This window comes from Diprion similis, chromosome 4 (genome assembly GCF_021155765.1).
Source record: "Diprion similis isolate iyDipSimi1 chromosome 4, iyDipSimi1.1, whole genome shotgun sequence".
Classification (NCBI taxonomy): Eukaryota; Metazoa; Arthropoda; class Insecta; order Hymenoptera; family Diprionidae; genus Diprion; species Diprion similis.
In genome coordinates, this window is record NC_060108.1 from 13,024,976 (window position 1) to 13,044,185 (window position 19,210).

At 36.5% G+C, this 19,210-nt stretch overlaps 2 protein-coding genes across 3 annotated transcripts; both read left to right on the forward strand.

The window, feature by feature from the left end:
* The first annotated feature begins 674 nt into the window (after window positions 1-674).
* LOC124405854 (ATP-dependent RNA helicase dbp2-like) lies at window positions 675-6,915 on the forward strand. Of its 2 annotated transcripts, none has more exons than XM_046881107.1 (6): window positions 675-1,111; window positions 2,399-3,618; window positions 3,777-3,836; window positions 5,639-5,869; window positions 5,967-6,095; window positions 6,502-6,915. In XM_046881107.1, coding segments are annotated over exons 1-6 (1,803 nt in total). In that variant the 5' UTR covers window positions 675-1,109; the 3' UTR covers window positions 6,663-6,915. The 2 variants fall into 2 exon arrangements, with proteins under 2 accessions (XP_046737063.1, XP_046737062.1); XM_046881106.1 differs by having other exon boundaries at window positions 677-1,111; window positions 5,967-6,128.
* A 3,953-nt stretch (window positions 6,916-10,868) lies between these two features.
* LOC124405339 (ethanolamine-phosphate cytidylyltransferase) lies at window positions 10,869-17,869 on the forward strand. The gene is made up of 6 exons (XM_046880156.1): window positions 10,869-11,057; window positions 12,038-12,175; window positions 12,805-12,984; window positions 13,590-14,016; window positions 14,156-14,376; window positions 15,743-17,869. The coding sequence occupies exons 1-6, from the start codon at window positions 11,011-11,013 to the stop codon at window positions 15,843-15,845; spliced, it is 1,116 nt and encodes a 371-aa protein (XP_046736112.1). The 5' UTR covers window positions 10,869-11,010; the 3' UTR covers window positions 15,846-17,869.
* Window positions 17,870-19,210: the final 1,341 nt, after the last annotated feature.

Sequence of the window (19,210 nt, forward strand, 5' to 3'; positions counted from 1 at the left end):
ATGTAGATAATCATTTCGATGACTCGATGTAAAATTGATGATATCGAGGTACAAAGTTGCGAGTCAGAACTGTGAAAATGATAATAAAAGCATGACGTCAACAATATTTCAAGAAGTTATGCGCGACGAGGACTGTGTACTTGAGTATCGATATTGAGGTTAGATCAGGTTAGGTTAGGTTCGTAATGTATTCGTGAGATCGGAAATTTGGCTTTCGTCACAAAATAACTGTACAAAATTTTGTTAAAACGTACGTCATGCAAAATGGGGATGAAAATTTCTTACCTAGTAAAACGAGGCCGAATACAATAAGCAGACTAGAAATAACTGAAAAGGCTGCCAGGACTATATCCCGCATAATTGCTAGCGATTTGTTAATTATCCTGGGTGACAACGATAGGCTCGAAGCAACTACAGTCTATACACATACCGCGGTGTAGTATCACTATTAATAGTCAACAATATATAGCAGCGAATTTACGTAACGAAATGCACGGAAAGTTCGACGCAGCGAACGCCTCGTCGTACCGCCAGAAAATACGCCATTTTGAATTTCGATCGAAACTTTGTACGGGAGTTCTCCCCACCTTTCTTGACGTACTACCTACGTATGACTCGAGCAATAATTCTTATGCGTGTAATTATTCACACGTGAGATAAAAGTGTTGGACTTACCAAAGTTCACTTGGTACCTGAGCGCGGGACGCGGTACCGAAAAACAATATATTTTCTATGTAACCCACGGTGAGCTAACGGCACCCGGCAAATCCAGAGATATATTTAATATATTACGGAATCACGTGCCGGCCGGAAACACATGCGTAAGCCCGAGAGAGTCCAGGAATTCGACAACGAACGACGGAAGTGTGTGGGAGAGGAACTATTTTTCGCCGCGGCGCAGAGAAAATCTGTTACGTTACGCGCTGCGACTCACCACCGGAGTTTTGTATCTCCGTGTTCCTCCGGTGCCCACTGCCCAGATGGTAAAACGACTATCTTGCTACACTGACGCTTCCCGGTTTTTCAGTCTAGTCGACTCGTTTTTGCATCTTCGCGTCAACGACGCGCACAATAGTTGAAACAGCTTTTTAACCTACACTTAAACTACTATGTAAGTATTTTTAGGCATATCGAGTTCCCCGCTACAGCTTATCGCCGATAATTATCGGCTATATTGTAGGCCTGAAAGATGTTTCGTTGTGTACACGTTAACGACTTATTTTGCATTTCTCTTTCATGGCTGCCTCGTGACCCCCGCAATGTTATTAGTTTCATTCGGTTTTTTTACTCATATTTATAGATCTTTCTTTTCCAAGCGGATTACGTGCCAGTAAATGAATTGTCTTTACGCCCTTCTTTTCAAATTCCGAATCTACAGACGACACGGACGGTCGTAGGGATTGAATATATACAGTCTGCACTCAATATTGTTTGACAACTGGTTGACGCCGCATTTGTGTTGTCAAGGTTAATCGAATATGAACATACATACGTTCCACGTTTCTACCCATACATCGAACGAAATACTTGTCCAATGATCATTAACATGCATTTTTGTTATTGTTTTAATTCCGTTAATTCGATAACCTTCTTGATGTTTGACTCGGCACGCATTAAGCGATTGAACTACAGCAGGAAATCAATCAAGAAAATTTACAGAGCTTACAATTAGCGACGCGCAAGCCATGTCACCGCAGGGAGAAAGTATCCAATTGATGCCATGTTCTCGTTGTAAAATAAACACAAACTGATATTTTTTAAATGTAAACACAAACCTCTGTACCTGCGTCATGACGAACCTGCACGGGGGGGGGGGGGGGGGGGAGCGGCCATGTTGTTTTGAAAAGGCCTCAAATATAACTGCATTCGTAATTTAGTTATTACTTATGCATCTCTGATTATGATTTGTTTCTAAATAGAATACATGCCTTGATGATACATGAGAAATAGAACAAGCAAACGATGAGTAGAATAAATTAAAGTAATCGGTATTGCTGGGATGAAGAACGTGATATGGCAATTTTTTGTTTACAATACAATTGTAATGCCAGCAGTAAACAAAAATTGTTTCGTTTTGTCCTACACTCTGACTAAGTATTATCTTCTGAGTAATAAATAAAGGGCGTTTTGAGAAATGATCAGTTCCCTTCGCCGCCCGCTTGTTTTCTTACTTGAAAAAATTTTTGCACCACGATATTGAATCTTGCAACTCGATTCGGTGTTATAAAGTCTAAGGAAAAAAATGTTCAATAACAATGTTTTTATAATTTTCAATTCATTAATCCTCGTTTCTAATTCTAATTTGAATCTTGACTTCCTTCTTAAAATTACCTATAATATAGTGACTTCATTCTGTTTCTCACTTCATTGCAAATACTAATCTTAACATTCATTCCAGGTCATTCCGAGACAGAGATCGCGGGGACAGACGAGGAGGGAGCAGAGGAGGGAGCAGATTTGGGGGTAGAGACAGCGGCGGAGGAGGCCGCTTTGGGAGCGGCGGAGGAGGTGGCGGAAGAGACGCTGGTCGAGACAATGGATTTGGGGGCAATTCATTCAAAAACAAGCAGCCCGGCGAGCGTCTGCGCAAGCCGAGATGGGACATGAGTTCCCTGCAGCCGTTCAGCAAGGACTTTTACCAGCCACACCCCAACGTCTTGGCAAGGAGTCCTCACATGGTTGAAATATATCGTTCAGATAAAGAAATAACTGTAAAAGGATCCAACATTCCAGGACCAAACATATATTTCGAGGAGGGTGGCTTCCCTGACTACGTCTTAAACGAAATTCGCAAGCAAGGCTTCAGTCAACCCACTGCAATCCAAGCTCAGGGATGGCCAATTGCTCTCTCCGGCCGTGACATGGTTGGAATCGCTCAAACTGGCTCAGGAAAAACGCTTGCCTATATCCTACCTGCTATTGTCCACATAAACAACCAGCCACGACTTCAGCGCAACGACGGACCTGTTGCTCTGGTTCTAGCACCGACCAGGGAACTTGCTCAGCAAATTCAGCAGGTGGCTGCTGACTTCGGAAGCACATCTCAAGTTCGTAATACTTGCATATTTGGAGGTGCACCAAAGGGGCCGCAGGCCAGAGACCTGGAAAGAGGTGTTGAGATATGCATTGCGACTCCGGGGAGATTGATAGACTTTTTAGAAAGAGGGACTACGAATCTTCGCAGGTGTACCTACCTTGTTCTCGACGAAGCTGACAGGATGCTTGATATGGGATTCGAACCACAGATTAGGAAAATCGTCGAGCAAATCAGACCCGACAGACAAACTCTCATGTGGTCTGCCACGTGGCCCAAAGAGGTCCGCAACCTGGCCGAAGAGTTTCTGACAGATTACATTCAGATTAATATTGGGTCCCTTCAGCTCGCTGCTAATCACAATATACTTCAAATCGTCGACGTTTGTGAGGAGTACGAAAAAGAAGGGAAACTCATGAAGCTACTTGAAGAAATTTCTAACGAACCTGAAAATAAAACTATTATCTTTGTTGAAACTAAGAGAAAGGTTGACGATATTACAAGAGCTATCAACAGGTTCGGATGGCAAGCGATCGGCATTCACGGTGATAAAAGTCAGCAAGAACGTGATTATGTTTTAAATCGTAAGTGAGATTTTTTATCAAATTTTGCTGCACCGCGTCACATTCTTATTATTTCCAGCAATTTCATTCTTTTTTCACCTTTTACATTTTGATCTATGGCATTTGGCTTTGTAAAGCAATAAGAAGTTATGAAATGTATTTATATTCTTTTCTTTCAGAATTCCGGGGTAGTAGATCTGCAATTTTAGTCGCAACTGACGTGGCAGCTAGAGGTTTAGGTAGGTACATCAGATCAGGGCAAGGTTGGAAAAGATGTAAGGGTCGGGCTGCGATGGTTGATCTCCGGTCAAAACTGAGTATTATAACAATAATATGAACGTGGCAACGGACGACGGCATTTGCCAGACTGATTGACGCAGGTGCTCTCTCCAACTGTGTGATGAATGATGTTAAAATGACATATAGCACACTATGGAGGTGCGATGACCATATTGGAGTAGCTATTTTTTAATGAATTTTTTCAGGATATTAATATATATTTATAATAGATACACACATATATGTAACATCGGTAATAATTGTTTACCTGTTTTCATTCACAGCTTAAGCCGGCTGATTCCAAATACTTTCCTGTTTAACACCTCAGTTTATTTATTCATCATCAACTACTGTTATTAAAATATTTTTGACCAATTCTTGAGTAGTTTGCTTTTCGAACCGTTTGATTATACAGGGATGTTTGTGTGAGATCGTTAGATCTTCGTTGAAACTTGATGAAAAGAAAACAGATGAATCTAGCTTATAGAAATTTTACATACAAAATATGCACTTTACTATTTTAAAGCGAATGTTGAACAAAATCATAGTGATTACGTAAAAACTTGATTATAATTGTTCAATGTCTAAAGTGGTAAGCAGAAAAGTATTTGTGATAGCAGGTAGGTTTCTTAGGTGTATTGTTAGGCGTTTCCATGTAGGCAACTTGCCCCAAATAATGCTCTGTCTTGTCAGTCTGGTAGTAATATGCTGTTCTATATGTTTTCAGAGGCACATGCGACGGAGTTTTATCAATGATAAGAACTCTGAAGAGCTTGCTTGGGAATAAATACATAATAGATTGAGGCGTGACTGCTGGTCTCCGCCCCCTTGCAACAAGCTAACATAACGCTGTGCCTCGGCTTGCCGTGCCACTTGAATTACACACTCTCACTCTATACCAATGATGGTCCAAAGTATGGAAGCGATTATAGGGAATTACTAGGGCACTTAACGGGGGACATCGACCCATGGAAAGACGTGGGTATATTATATTGATTCAATTTAATCGCTCGGGCCAATTGCGATCCTTCGCACTAAGATATAGATCTTTTGCAATGCTTGGGCAGTTGAAAATGGAAAAAGATTGAACTAAAACTTTGTCAAATGAAATTCGTGAAAGAAAACAACGGCATTTAATTACTTCTTAGGATGTAAGAAGAGCATTGCAAAATATATCGTTTGTGCGAACACAATAAATATTGAGGTGAAAATTGAGAGAGACGTGTGCGTATTTGCAGCGTATTATTGAATCAAACAAGTATCAAGGGATAAACGTTTTCTAAGATCAGCATCATAGATCCATACTTTGGTGCGGGAGAGAAGGGTGTGGCTATACCAAGTCGCTAGGACTTATACACTAGAGCTAAAAGTCAACTGAGACTTTCGTGAGAACCATCTGAGCTCTGATTCCTGTACATTCAACCAAAAAATGTCTTTACATTTCCAGCTATAGCGCAGAACAGGTAAATAAAAGACAAGCTTGCTCTTTGTGGTCATTTATTTTTACTCGGTTCAAATTTTGCCTGTTGCTGCTTCGATTACTTGTCCATCATTCTTTTTATTATATACGATCTATAAACTAAAAATTCCGGAAAAGAGTCCTTGTAAGTTCAGTAGGATAAAATGAAAAAATGGTCATCCGCTTCGTATTAAGAAAGGGTAAATCGAAGGAAAAGTCTTTCAAGTTTCACAATAATGAACCACAAAGCAACAAGTGGTTTTGATTATGTCATGTAGAATTAACCCGTAAGCTTGTATGTAGATGTCGAAGATGTGAAATTTGTGATAAATCTGGACTATCCCTCGAATTCTGAGGACTACGTTCATCGCATTGGTCGCACTGGTCGTTCCCAGAGAACTGGTACAGCATATGCTTTCTTTACACCTGGCAATGCGCATAAGGCTAACGATCTTATCCAAGTCCTAGAAGAGGCCAAGCAAGTCGTCAATCCAAAGCTGTATGAGCTTTCACGAAATCCCGGAGTTTATAAAAGTGAGTCGTTCCACTGATTTGCTAATTAAATTTCTTCATTCATTTTCTGTCAATTACTTGACGCTAATTGTTGGACATATTTTCATTTCTTCACCAGGGGGGAGATTCGGAGGTCGTAGCGGAGGAGGTAGTTCAGGAGGTCGTGGTGGAGGTGGGCCACGAGGTTCGCGCGGTGGTCGCGACGGTGGAGATAGAGGAGGCAGATTTGATCGTGGCAGTAATACAGGTGACAGATCAGGGAAATGGAGTAGCGGAGGAGGTACATTCGCTATTTCATTCTGTGATTGTGATTAATTGCCAATTTTGATATGCATAGCGTAAAATTAAGTCATTGCCAAAACCTTAAAATTGTTCATTTACGTTAGATTATCCGTAACGTACTCACTACTCACAGGTATATCTAATTGGCATACAAATCTTTTTCACTATTTATTACCATAGGCAGCACTGAGAAGCGTGTATGAATACATAAGCATATTCAAATTAATGGTTTGCTGCAGTTCATTTTCACGTGAAAACATTTTTCAATAATTGAGAGAGAAAAATTAAAAAATGTAATCACTGAAATCTATGTTCCTCGACAATAGAAAGGTCAAATTATTAACGAAGGAACATTCGTTTAACTATTTCAGGTGGGAGCTACGGCAGTAAATCATTCGGTCATAACAGCTATACCAGCAATGCCAGTGGGGGAGGTAGCTACGGTCACAATAACGGGAGCAGCAGTTACAGCGGAGGTGGTGGTGGTGGTAGCGGAAGTGGTGGTGGTTACAGGCACCAAAACGGTTATTAAATCGAATATATACATAAAAAAATGTATATGCAATAACAATATATTGTGATCATATCGTTGATATTGCGGGAATTCTCGCAATCGGTAATAGCAAACATAAGGAAAAATACTTTTAAATGATGAAAATAAATCAAGAAAATAGGGAGTGAAAAAAAAGAAGAGACAATGGTCTGATCCGAAACGCCAGATTGGAACATTATATTAAAACAAGAAGCAACAGACTAAAAGTCAATATTTCAGTTATTATCAGGCATAAAATATGAAAAAACCGTACAGTGTTGAACTCGCGACTTTAAGATGAGTGCTGAATGTAATCATCAAAACCGCGAACAGGCGATATATATATATATATGTATATCTAAATTTATCGGTACATGGTTAAAACAAATTAGATGTTTTCTTATACTTCCTCATTATACGTATTATATCAAGAGAATTTATTAGATTTTAAGATCGTGAAGTAGGTGCACATTATGTATGAACGTGTACGAAAACGTGCATTTTTATAGATATATGTGTATATATCCGCATACATATGTAGTATCTTAATATACATATACCTATGTTTATTGATATGCATACGTACATACATACATGAGGTCCAAACTTCTCATACGTCTTATTATTTGAAATCCTTTCCCAAAATCATATATACTGGTTGCAATTCCTTGTAAGGATAAATGTAGCTACAGAGGTTATTGGATAACAGTTTTAAAAGAGTTAAATCTTAACTGCTTCGCGGTACTTTTACGATAATTACCGACGGTAGCAACAGCAATTATTTGTCGGACACACTTGATACTAACAACTGGTCGTAATTGCGTGCAGTTGAACAAGGAAACAATTTGGTCTTGTATTTTTTTCGTATACAAGTTTCACAGGCGTACAATGGTATGCAAATTTACGAGTTTCGCGAATTATAATTCGGTTTATGACATATTGAATTATAGTGTCTTGTAACAAATTGGATTCGAATATTGGTTGTTATAATATTGGAAGAAAAACTAACGTTCAACAAAATTTAACTAAATCTCCACCGAATCCCTAAACACGATTTACCTTATCGTTAGATCAACGCTGAACTTGAAAATCTTCGAATTTACGGTTAATTCCGAATGCGACTGAGTTTTTGGAATAAGGTTCAGCTCTAACCTTTAGTCTAACTAGATTATTTTAGGTTTTGTGCGTGGCTCTGACAGTGTCTTAGTTTCTAATGAAACGCTGATACAGTATTGAATAATAGTTGAATAGTTATTAATTGATTTGACTCAAAATTTTGATCAACCACGGACACAAAAGTTTATTAAAAAATAATTGGTTCAAGGCGGTAGCGTTTACTGTAGTGATAAAAAGGAATAAATTGTATTAAACCCAAAGTTTTCTGTTTTTCTGCGATACCGAAAAGACACCGTTTGTTGCCTGATAAAATACTTTTGGTACGCACGCGCACAAAAGTGAAAATTTAAATTGAAAATGTTGTAAAAATTATTTAATCTTACTGTTAGGGCTAATATAAGCAAATCGTCAAATTAGTTGAAGTAAACAGAAAATTGCAAATTGCTAATATACATCAGAGACGTACAGCTATTTTTTCAATGCCAAACGAATAATATTCTTCTGCACAATCGCAAAAGTAATTTCAGTATTTTTTATTACACTTTGCCGATATCAACGTAAAACTATAAACACTTGTTTGACTGTATTCCATTCGGAAATTCCACCTGGCTCTCGTTTTATTTATTTAAAATTTTGCAATTCAACCTTACAATATGATTTATTCAATCAGCATAATATGTTTAAAAAATTTTATCTCGTTTTCTTGTTTGCTTGCCGTGCCTCTTCTATCGTAAAAAATAGTCATCGAACAAGTATAAAGCAGCAATAAAAATATTTTCCATTCAATTCTACAATCATGTTTTAGTTCGATAGAATTCTTTGTTTTTTTTTTTTTTAACTACGGAGTTCAACGAATAAAATTTATCATTTGAACTGAAATGGGCGGGGATCAAAGATGTAAAAGTTCCAATTCGTTTCTGGTTCTTTACAGTAGTAGAATATTTATAGGCAGCAGTGACGCGATTAATTAATTCTAACACCGAAACGTTACAAAGTTCGTTAGAGTCGGTGGCCTGCGGTATGATGATTACACAGAAAACGTAATCGAATAAAAAGAGGTCGGATATCCCGAGCTGATAGTCATTGGGCCGATTGAATTTATCAGAAATCATCCGATGCGCGTTGTGGCATCGCGCACTTCGAACAATTGTCCACGTATGTATGTACGAACTATCTCCATTTCAAATAATCGTATATGCTGTTACTGACGTATTGTATTATTATACATTTTAAGACGTGTAATTTCAAGTCGAGTCATACGCGCGTATAACAGCGGCAAATAGCATTGTAATCTTCTACAGGTATACCGAGAACCACATTATTTTGAGGCAATGAGGATGGTATAATTACTATTAATGATTCATCAGTATTGCGATCATTTTCTGTTACATCAGAAGTATGTTATCCCTAATACTATTCCTCGAATAGATATTTCGGGTATAATTAAGTCGATATGACGCAGTTTTTATTGCGACATTTCAAATTGTCATTTTTATTGTAAAACGAGTTGAATGCATATTAATAAAAAAAATTTTCTAAATTGTGGTGTAATTTTTTACATGAATTCAAATGAATAATATAAGGTTTGCGTATCTCGAAGGTAATTAAAAATTATACTTATGCACGTAGAGTTGCGGAATATACGCAGTTTTCTTGCAACTGGTGGATTACGTTGCACTTTGATATGCAAAGCGGTAGTATCAGTACTACCAGCTGTTTGTGTACAAAACAGGAAGAATGTAAACCGCAGATAATTCCTGGGAAATAATTTATTTACATAAATTTCTGTCGTGCGAATTATTCCAAGCCTATGCAGCAAAACTCTAGCATTCGTCAATGAATATTATATAAATTATTCTTACTTTGATTTTAAACACCTGTGTAAAATTTGAAAGCAATTGTCTGAATCGTACCTACATCGAAGTTGTTTTACTTTTAATTTTCCGTGATTTTCCATCGAGCCTGACAGTTTCCCAATAATGTGAAACAATGATGTGGAATTACCAAAAATCGAAAATAAAATAACTCTGGTATGATTCAGACAATTGCTTTCAAATTTAACACAGGTGTTTAATATCGAAGTAAACACAATTTATAAGTTTCCGTGTCGCAGCACGATTTCGACTTACACGCGTGCACATCCTTACGGGGTTAAATGGATTTGCAAATTTCAAAATCAAACCTAAAATTTTTTTTTTATCATCGGTATAACGTGTCGAGAATATTTGTTTCCCAAAGTTTTAAATCAATTGAGTCGGAAATTCAAGCCGGAATCAAATAATTTTATCATTATATTTTTAAAAATTTAGAGAAAACATGATTTTTTCGAATTTCGAAACTCATGTAACGTCTTAAGGAGCGGGGATGGAATTCGAGTAATTTCGAATGCAAATCGCAAACATTTAAAAGATGGAAGTGTAGAGATAAGTTCGTTTTGATTTTTTAGATGCGAGCTCGCGAACTGATTATACGTAAACGAAAAAACCAAGCCAACAAACGTGTACGCATGACATTCACCCATCTCTTCGCATTCTTAACAGATTTTTTATGGTTCTCATGGCTCTATTTTAAATTTAAATCTTTAAAGCGTTAATAATGAAGTGGTCCGACGTGACCACACATAATACACATCCGTAGTGTTTTATCGAGCCAACAACAAATCAAATATATAAACAGGTTCTAAGTATATTTCACGAAAAAAGATCAATAAGCATAAGTCAGGTGTACAAGTAAGTAAGTAAGTAAGTAAGTATATACGTGGTACGTATACGTCACATAATTGAGGCTTATTAGATTTCGACGAAATTACGGCGAACGAATCGCCGGGTAGATCTAATAATACCATTACTATCCCAAGGGTATACGCAAATTAATAATCCATTACCAAACTTGCAGAGTTGGCGACTCGTTAAAAAACGAATTCCCACACACGCGTGCAGTCGATTCATCAGACTCATATTCGTCTCGTGTGCGTGGCGATGTCATCGCGTATGGATGCTTTTTCTCGGAATGGTAGTGGTGAGATGCCTAGCTGTCAGTGAAAAGGGGGGAGTTAAATGCTACCGATAGACCGTCGAGACCGTCGAGACGAGGTGCGGCGTCGCGACGTGCGCAGTGCCCGCCGGGAATCCAGAGACGTCAGATGCCGAGTGGAGTGTCTCGATCGACGCAACAACCTTCACGCGATTCATAAAACAAAACGTAACCGTTTACTAACAACTTTCCTAGAATCATGACGGAAGGAACGAAAGAAGAGGTTCGGGTCTGGTGCGACGGATGGTAATTGCCCACTACTAAGTTATTCTGCTAATTGTACACCACGTGTAGTCGAACAGACACATACTCACACATTCGCAGCTTGAAATTTCCTTACGCGTGTCTCATACTGCGTCTGCTGCAACGTCTAGGCGTTTAAATTTCCACGTTATTACACGTCAAATGTAAATTTCTCTCTCAGCTGACGTAAGTACACAGCCAACCACCGGCGGTAGGTATGTCGTGATTGCGTGAATGAATCGCGTACCGACATAGGCATCAATTTCTGAAAACACGATATTCACTCTTAGTTCATTGGGCACTTCGGTTAGATCCGGCCAATCGCGTTGCTCGGCGTTGCATCCCTTAACGGAATGTACGCAATGACGTTTTGACACAGGGAATCCCCGGAAACTCCCGACTGTGACCGTGGCGCGAAATTTAAATCAGTTTAAAACTGTTTTCCTTGTAACATTTTCCTCGTAATCGTGATGCCCGCCAGACGCTTCGTACTTGAATATGAATTATGAATTTCACTCTCCATTTGAATGACTTTGTATGAACATATTTTTTTCAGATACATGTATTGTGTCTATATGTCATCCGGCAATTGTATTTTATATCAGATAATTAGGGAATCTTCAATTACTTGGAACAGGTGCATCATGTAAATTTTTAGAAAAAACTTCAATGTTTCACAGTTTACCCAATATAAACATAACGTAGTCTGGAATCAATATGATTTATCCTCAGAAGAATCCTAAACAAACTTAGTGCCGGAGCCACGGGGTTACAAATATTTACATTTATTGAGCGATAGAAGAAAAATTTACCCAAGGCTAACTGCAGCTATTTACTTTACACTCCATGTGTGACTGATGCATAGAAATATCAAAAATATACTTAATCGAATAAATTTTATTTCCCAAACTTTAATCACCACATTTGTGTGAAATAAATTTTTTGATATTAATTTATTTTCATGCTATTTTTCGTTTCTTCAGCTACGATATGGTACACTTTGGTCATGCCAATTCCTTACGTCAGGCCAAAGCCTTAGGGGATTATCTGGTAGTTGGAGTTCACACAGATGCTGAGATAACAAAACATAAAGGACCGCCAGTATTTACCCAGGAAGAACGGTATGAATTATTTATTAAAATTTGCAGTAATTGTGATGCATCGGGCTTCTTTATAATATGCAGTATTCGTCATATCACATTTTATCAATGAATTGTAATGAGGTCTGCGGTATTGTAATAATAATTTCTATTAAGGCTAATTAGTCACAGTAATGATGTAATGTATTGATTGTTGGTTGATTGTAAAATGATGAATGAATCAAACAATTCGCATGGGGTATGCTGCCTGGTTTCAAATATTTACATTTGATTGTACACATGGATTCGTCAAATTCTATGTAGCCTTGACCGCATATTACGTTATTATCCCATCAATGATTTAAGCCAGAATGAAACGTTGGATATACTCAGATCAATAACATACAGTCATATTGTACTGTAAGAGTTACCGTAGTAGAAACATGAATAGCTTGAGAAATCAGAAAAAGTCAAGATATAGAAATTTGAGTTCAATTGAAAAAGTTTTATTTCACTTACTCTGTGTTAGTGGATTAACGATTAGTTGGCTAGGAAACCTAATGAAGTCAGGAAAATGTGAAAATTGAAGTTTTGATCATTCTGGGCTACGTATTTTCTCATCGTGGATAAACGGAATTAGTACCGACTGTAATAGAGTTCTATGTTTACAGTTACAAAATGGTGAGAGGAATAAAATGGGTTGACGAAGTAGTGGAAGGTGCGCCGTATGTAACGACATTGGAAACATTGGACAAACACGGTTGCGCATTTTGTGTTCACGGAGACGATATCACGATGACTGCAGATGGAGTAGACACTTATCACCTCGTAAAGAGCTGTGGCCGTTACAAGTAGGTCTTTGTATATCGCATAAGACTTCCGATATATCAGTTATGTAAGAATCTATTTTGGCTATAGCATTCCACTGTTATCTGATTTACGTTCATCTGATTGAGAATAATCTATACTGATTCATCAACACTTACATAGCTTATCATTGTCTCGGAGCAACGTAACATCGTATGATGTTTACATGACGCATCGTTATGTGATAAGAATTTTCTTTTCACACTAAAAGTGATTGATAATCCCTTACTGCAATACTGAGTCTCATAATGGTAATTTTTTACACATAGTGATAACTGATGAAAGAGTGAAAAATCTTTTATAAGCACGTAACGTTTAATATTTCGTACTTTTTTCACTTAAACAAATATTTATTCTTCACATACTACAAGATTATCGAAAGTTTTGTATCTTCTAAAAGTCCGACATTATTTTCTCTTCAATTCACGTGTACACTCTAATTTAGTGAAGTTGTACTTGAATTTTCATTCAATAGTTACTCAAATTTCGTTCTGGACAGGGAGAAGAAAAAATTTTTGATTAAAGAAAAAGCAAAGTTGATACTGGCTCTCTACATTCGAATAACAGAAGCTATCATTTCTAATTACAGAGAGGTCGAAAGAACTGCTGGTGTGTCAACGACAGATTTAGTGGGTCGAATGCTGCTGATGACCCGCCAGCATTTCAGACAAGGCGACAGTGAATACAGTGTGGATAGAGAACCAAGTAAAAGTATGGGACAGGACAGAACGGCTCGATGTCCATGGACAGGCTGCTCGCAGTTCCTACCGACAACTCAAAAGATAATTCAATTCAGCGATGGTAAGGTTCCACAGCCGGACGACAAGATCGTCTATGTCGCTGGTGCCTTCGATTTGTTCCACGTGGGGCATCTCGATTTCTTGAAGGAAGCAAAAAAGGAGGGCGACTATCTCATTGTTGGGCTACACACTGACCCGGCGGTGAACAGATACAAAGGAAGCAATTACCCTATTATGAACCTTCACGAAAGAGTTCTCAGCGTTTTGGCGTGCAAGGTATATAACAACAATCACTAACGAAACAAAATACGTTCAAACAATTAAGAAAATCAGCTCTTCCACCTCTGATTTCTACTGTAATTGTGTACGTTTGTGATTACTGATTTGTAAATTATTAGCACTCTCTATTCCACAGTATGTAAACGAGGTGGTGATTGGGGCGCCGTACGAAGTGACCAAGGAATTGATGGAGCATTTTAATGTGTCCGTTGTCTGCCACGGCCAAACACCGATAATGCCATGTGAAAACGGATCCGATCCATATGCAGAACCGAAATTGCAAAACAAATTTAAGCCGTTGAACAGTGGTAACGATATGACGACGGAGAGAATAGTCGAAAGAATTATACTTCACAGGTAGGATTCGAAGCTTGACTAATCTTTTTTTTCAAACTTTCAACTATATAATTGTTCATGCGATAATGTAAAAGAAAAATAATTATTTGTGAAAGTATTTTTTCAAGTACAGATGTATCATCATATATCGATTTCACTCTTTCATTGCTTGGTTCTTAGAATTAAACTTGGACTGCTAATCAGTATTGACACCGATCATATCCCCGCATGTAAACCCGTGAAATACAATACTAGTTATCGATTTAATTGTAATGATAGCATATTTCTTTGGTAATCAAAAGAATAACGGTAATAAATATACTGAAAATATATGAATATTATTGCTCTGAGAATACATGTCATGTGATTACTGAAAAGTATAATATTCTATTTTGCAATTTGAAATAATAGCATCTTATTAACGAAAGAATACGGATATATTTTTTGTTGTTGACTCTTATTGTTTTCTAATAACAAATTCTGTCGTGTATCCGTCGAATGGTTTCAACCGTTCTCCTTGAAGATTTGATTTTTGTCGATATCATTTTTTTTTTGTAAAAATAAACCGTTATCTTGAAATTCATTAAGTTTCCTGGATTAAAACTGCGCTACAAGTGGCACGTTGCAATAACCGTCTGGTCTGAAATTGATACAGTAGATAACGCACTTGTTAATATAATACCGTTAGTAATTAAAGTAGCTCATTTTCAAGGTCCAAACAATACTTGAATACACATACTTGATGTTGAAGCTTGTTAACTGTACATAGCTGTTTTACCCCGTAGGTCGGAGGAGCTATTTTCAGTTATCAAAACCTTAAACTGTAGATAAAATATAAAAATCCTTATCTACTGTTTTGTATCCTGCAACGCTGATGACATCTGATATTCAAAATAAACAAACGTTTTCCTTGGGAATTATTGCTTTTTTTATCGTACTTCATTATACTCGATATCTTGTACATTTGTTTGCTTCATTACCATAATCTTTACATCATATTTATTACACTCATGTTATGTCTGTATTTATTTCTCTTGCCATAGTATTATTTTCTCAATTCCTTGACGAATGAATGATAATTTTAGTTATCTTTACCTTAGCGCATGTTATTGATAACTATATTTTACTCTTTATAAGTTCTTTTCTACAATTGAACCTGTACCAGGGTCTAGAACCGTAAACAGTAATCGACTAACACTTCTCAAATTTTCAAATATCTTTTACCTCTGTCCAAGTTTTAGTAAAATAGCAAGGGTAAATATTGCAGAAGAATTAAAAATACAACCCGGAAAAAAACTGATCTGAGATACTTGCATGCATCGGTTGGATCATTTTTCTTATCAATCGCTTTCCCACGTACATGAAAAATTATCTAATTTCATTACAGATTGGAATTCGAGGACAGAAATTTAAAGAAGGAAAAGAAAGAGCTAGCTGCTTACGAGGCTTTTGTAAAATCGAAATCAGAGAATATTGAGATGGCTGGATAAATCCGAGAAGGTTCAGATGAGACGGTGAAAGGGGGACGGGGGGAGGGGGGAGGGGGGCACACGGATGGCCGTGAATCTGTACATAAAGTACATAAACATACCACTTTAAAATACTTTTTAATTACTATTTATTGATTATTGCCTAATTATTTAGAGCTGTAAACTAATGGTAACACGATAAGTATAATACAATATACAGGGTGTTTATGTTAATTCTGCACATACTTCTAGGGTGTGTAGAGGCTGACTAGGTAAGCATTTTAGGGTAAGACACGCATGGTCGGAAACTCATCCTAACGGTTGTGGAGAGCTTTGAAGGATTTGGTACCGCAAGCTTGTCCGTCGGCTAATGAATCAGATGTGATCACTTTCGACCCAAGGTTTTATTTAACCGTAGAGAACAGTACAAAGTTCTTGTGTGAAGTCAACAAAACGATAAGCTCGGAACAAAAAACGATAAAGAATGAGAAAAATAACAAAGAAATTTTTGTAGTTCGGAATATGTAGAATTTCACATCTTCAGACTTTCATAGCCGGTGTTCAAAGTGTTCGCTACCTTCAAGAGAGCACTTCAACAAAATCTGGTCGTTTTCTATAACTTTCTGGAGTTCTGTTTATAAGCACCGCAAATTGTTTTCTTTTTTTCTTTTTTTATTACCAAGTTTATAGTTTTGCTGACTTTACACGAGAGCTTTGTACTGTTATCTACAGCTCAATCAAATCTGATTCATTACACCAGAAACACGCCGCTGTACCAAATCTTTTAAAGCCCTCGACAGTCGTTAGAATGAGTTTCCGACCATGGGTGTGTTACCTGAAAATGCTTGCCTAAGCAGCCCCTACACACCCTAGAAGTATGTCCACAGTTTACATAAGCATCCTGTATTATATTATACCTCAGATATTATATAAATCAATCAAATTAATATGGGAAATCTTATGATGAAATTTATTTACGTTCGAAAAATCGAACTAATTTTCAATCGATTGCTTACATATCCTTCATTGCTATTCTGTATCTATATATAATCTGTTATGCTTGTCCGCCTGTTTACGTTTTTACGTACACATATATTTATTATTATTCGGTCTCTTACGCAAATTGGTATAAATTAATCAGAACTGACGCGGTATTAGGCTGGGATCTATTTGGCGTTTGTACCCAACTATTAATATTACACAGTTTAACTGTTGAGTTAACTATTTGTTGAATGTTCAACTAGCTAATTCTCATATATTTTTTTTTCTCTTGTGACATTGCGACGGGGTAACCGATACTTGCATATATACATACACTATGAACGATGTCACAAACAAGTGTCTGAAATGTATTTAATGCTGTAGATGACTAACTAAAGTATTGAGTATCTACGATTTTCTGTACTTATATTTATGTCTGAATATGAATTGTATGTTTCTGAGAAATACGTTTTGCGCATGTGTGGATAAGAAAAAATACGTCGTAACATGTCTGAACTTTATGCAATGACTCACAATTCTGTTCCAATAATTATGTCATCTCATGAAACTAGAATTATAAACTGTGCCTTAACTCTTCATCATTAAAAATGGAACAAAAAGAAAACCAATAATACTTAAAATATGGCTATTACCAGTGTGTGCAAATATGATTAGCAATAAACTTATTTGGAGCATTTGGAGAGGTTTTTTTTTAATGTCAAATTGAAGATTTGGGTCTTTCATTCCAAAATTTCTTTACATCATAGCAATTTTTTGATTAGTATGGGCAAAAGTTTTTTGGAAGTATTGCAAACTTGAAGTTTCTTCTGCACTTATGATTCAATTATAATCGTACTGGAAATAATGATTTTTTAAAACTTAGAAATTGTAACAAAGGGGTGAAAGGTGAAGTAAATCATTTTCCAAGAGTTCAGACATTTTATGAAAAATTTCTCCACCCCACATATAAACTTACTCTGTCTATGCCAAATAGTAAGTGTAATAATATAATTACTAAGTCAAACGATCTGATATAAATTGCAATATACATAAATTGTCACTTTGTTGGTGTTTGTTCTTGTTTTCCCTTTTTATGAATTTCAGCGAAGTTCAATTCGCAAGTAATCATTGTGAAACCTTGTACCTGTATTTTATTTATTATATGAGGTATTACCGTAAGAAAAGTAAATACTATGTCAAACTGTGACTATGATTTGAACGATTAAAAAAATTCTATTCATCAATTTATTGTGTGTGTATAGGAGTAATATTATTATTAAGAATAATGGTACATTCGTGTTGTACCTAAGTTTAGACAACAATAAAAAAAGAACATGAAAATAATGCTCCGAAGAAACGAAGTTGAAATTCGTAACGTTAACATAATGAAACAGTTTTAAAAATTTCAGCAAGTTGATACTTGCCAGAAACGCAGTAATTTTACGGTACAATAACTTTCCGAACTTCATGCAATCGAACTTATAGCTTCGTACTAAAAACACGATAAAACAAATTGTTCGATCGTACAAGAGCACCCTGAAACGTCAGGAAAAAAGATTAACTGTAAGTTGGAAAAAGCTGTTGTAAACAAAATAACGATACATTCGTAAATATGTACAAAAATCAATTGGAATGACAATCAATTCAAGATTATGACAGGATTGATATAGTTATTGATGGTTTGTCCGTTTCTTACTTTTCATCACTCATGACTTGCTAACTTGTTTAAATTATTGCAATATATAATAGTTTTGTGTTATACAGATCTTACAAAGCTACACACCGATTCATTTGATTAATCTTTAATTGTTACAAAAATTCGATACCGCAGACAACTTCTTTTCAAGCTCTATAATTCTACTGTTTTGTTTAAATTCTGTCAAAATAAATTGCTTCGTTTACTCTGTCGGAAAAAATGATAATTTAGAATAATAATCCAATGAACAAACTAGGGTAATTTAAATCACGATAATAATAAAAAATTAAATAACTGTGTGAACGGTGAGGATAAATTGGATATTTTTAATTTCAATCACAAGTTTTGACGGCTTCTCAGAACTGCGATTAGTATAAAAACGGAAATAGTTTTAGATAAAATTTCATTTACACATTAGGCCTTTTCAAATACATTGTTCCTGTTTATTGATGAATGATAAATAATCGTACATGCTTATACATACATGATAAATAAAGTAAACGTATCAGAAATAAATTATTAAATTATAGTAACTATCGTATTTATGATAATGCCTCGCGATTTTCGTATACATTATACATATAATAATATCTATAACCGTAGCTCGCTGCCCCCCCCCCCCCCCCCCCCTCACCCACGTAACCAACAGCTCGCAGTGGTTTTATACTATACATCACGCACCTGCTAAAATGTATCCCCTTATAAAAGT

Coding starts and splice junctions, on each gene's coding strand:
- LOC124405339 (XM_046880156.1), top strand. CDS start 11,011: ATGACGGAAGGAACGAAAGAAGAGGTTCGGGTCTGGTGCGACGGATG. Junction 12,985..13,589: donor AAGAGCTGTGGCCGTTACAA/GTAGGTCTTTGT, acceptor TTCTAATTACAG/AGAGGTCGAAAGAACTGCTG. Junction 14,377..15,742: donor GAAAGAATTATACTTCACAG/GTAGGATTCGAA, acceptor ATTTCATTACAG/ATTGGAATTCGAGGACAGAA.
- LOC124405854 (XM_046881106.1), top strand. Junction 3,837..5,638: donor CGTGGCAGCTAGAGGTTTAG/GTAGGTACATCA, acceptor GCTTGTATGTAG/ATGTCGAAGATGTGAAATTT. Junction 5,870..5,966: donor AAATCCCGGAGTTTATAAAA/GTGAGTCGTTCC, acceptor TTTCTTCACCAG/GGGGGAGATTCGGAGGTCGT.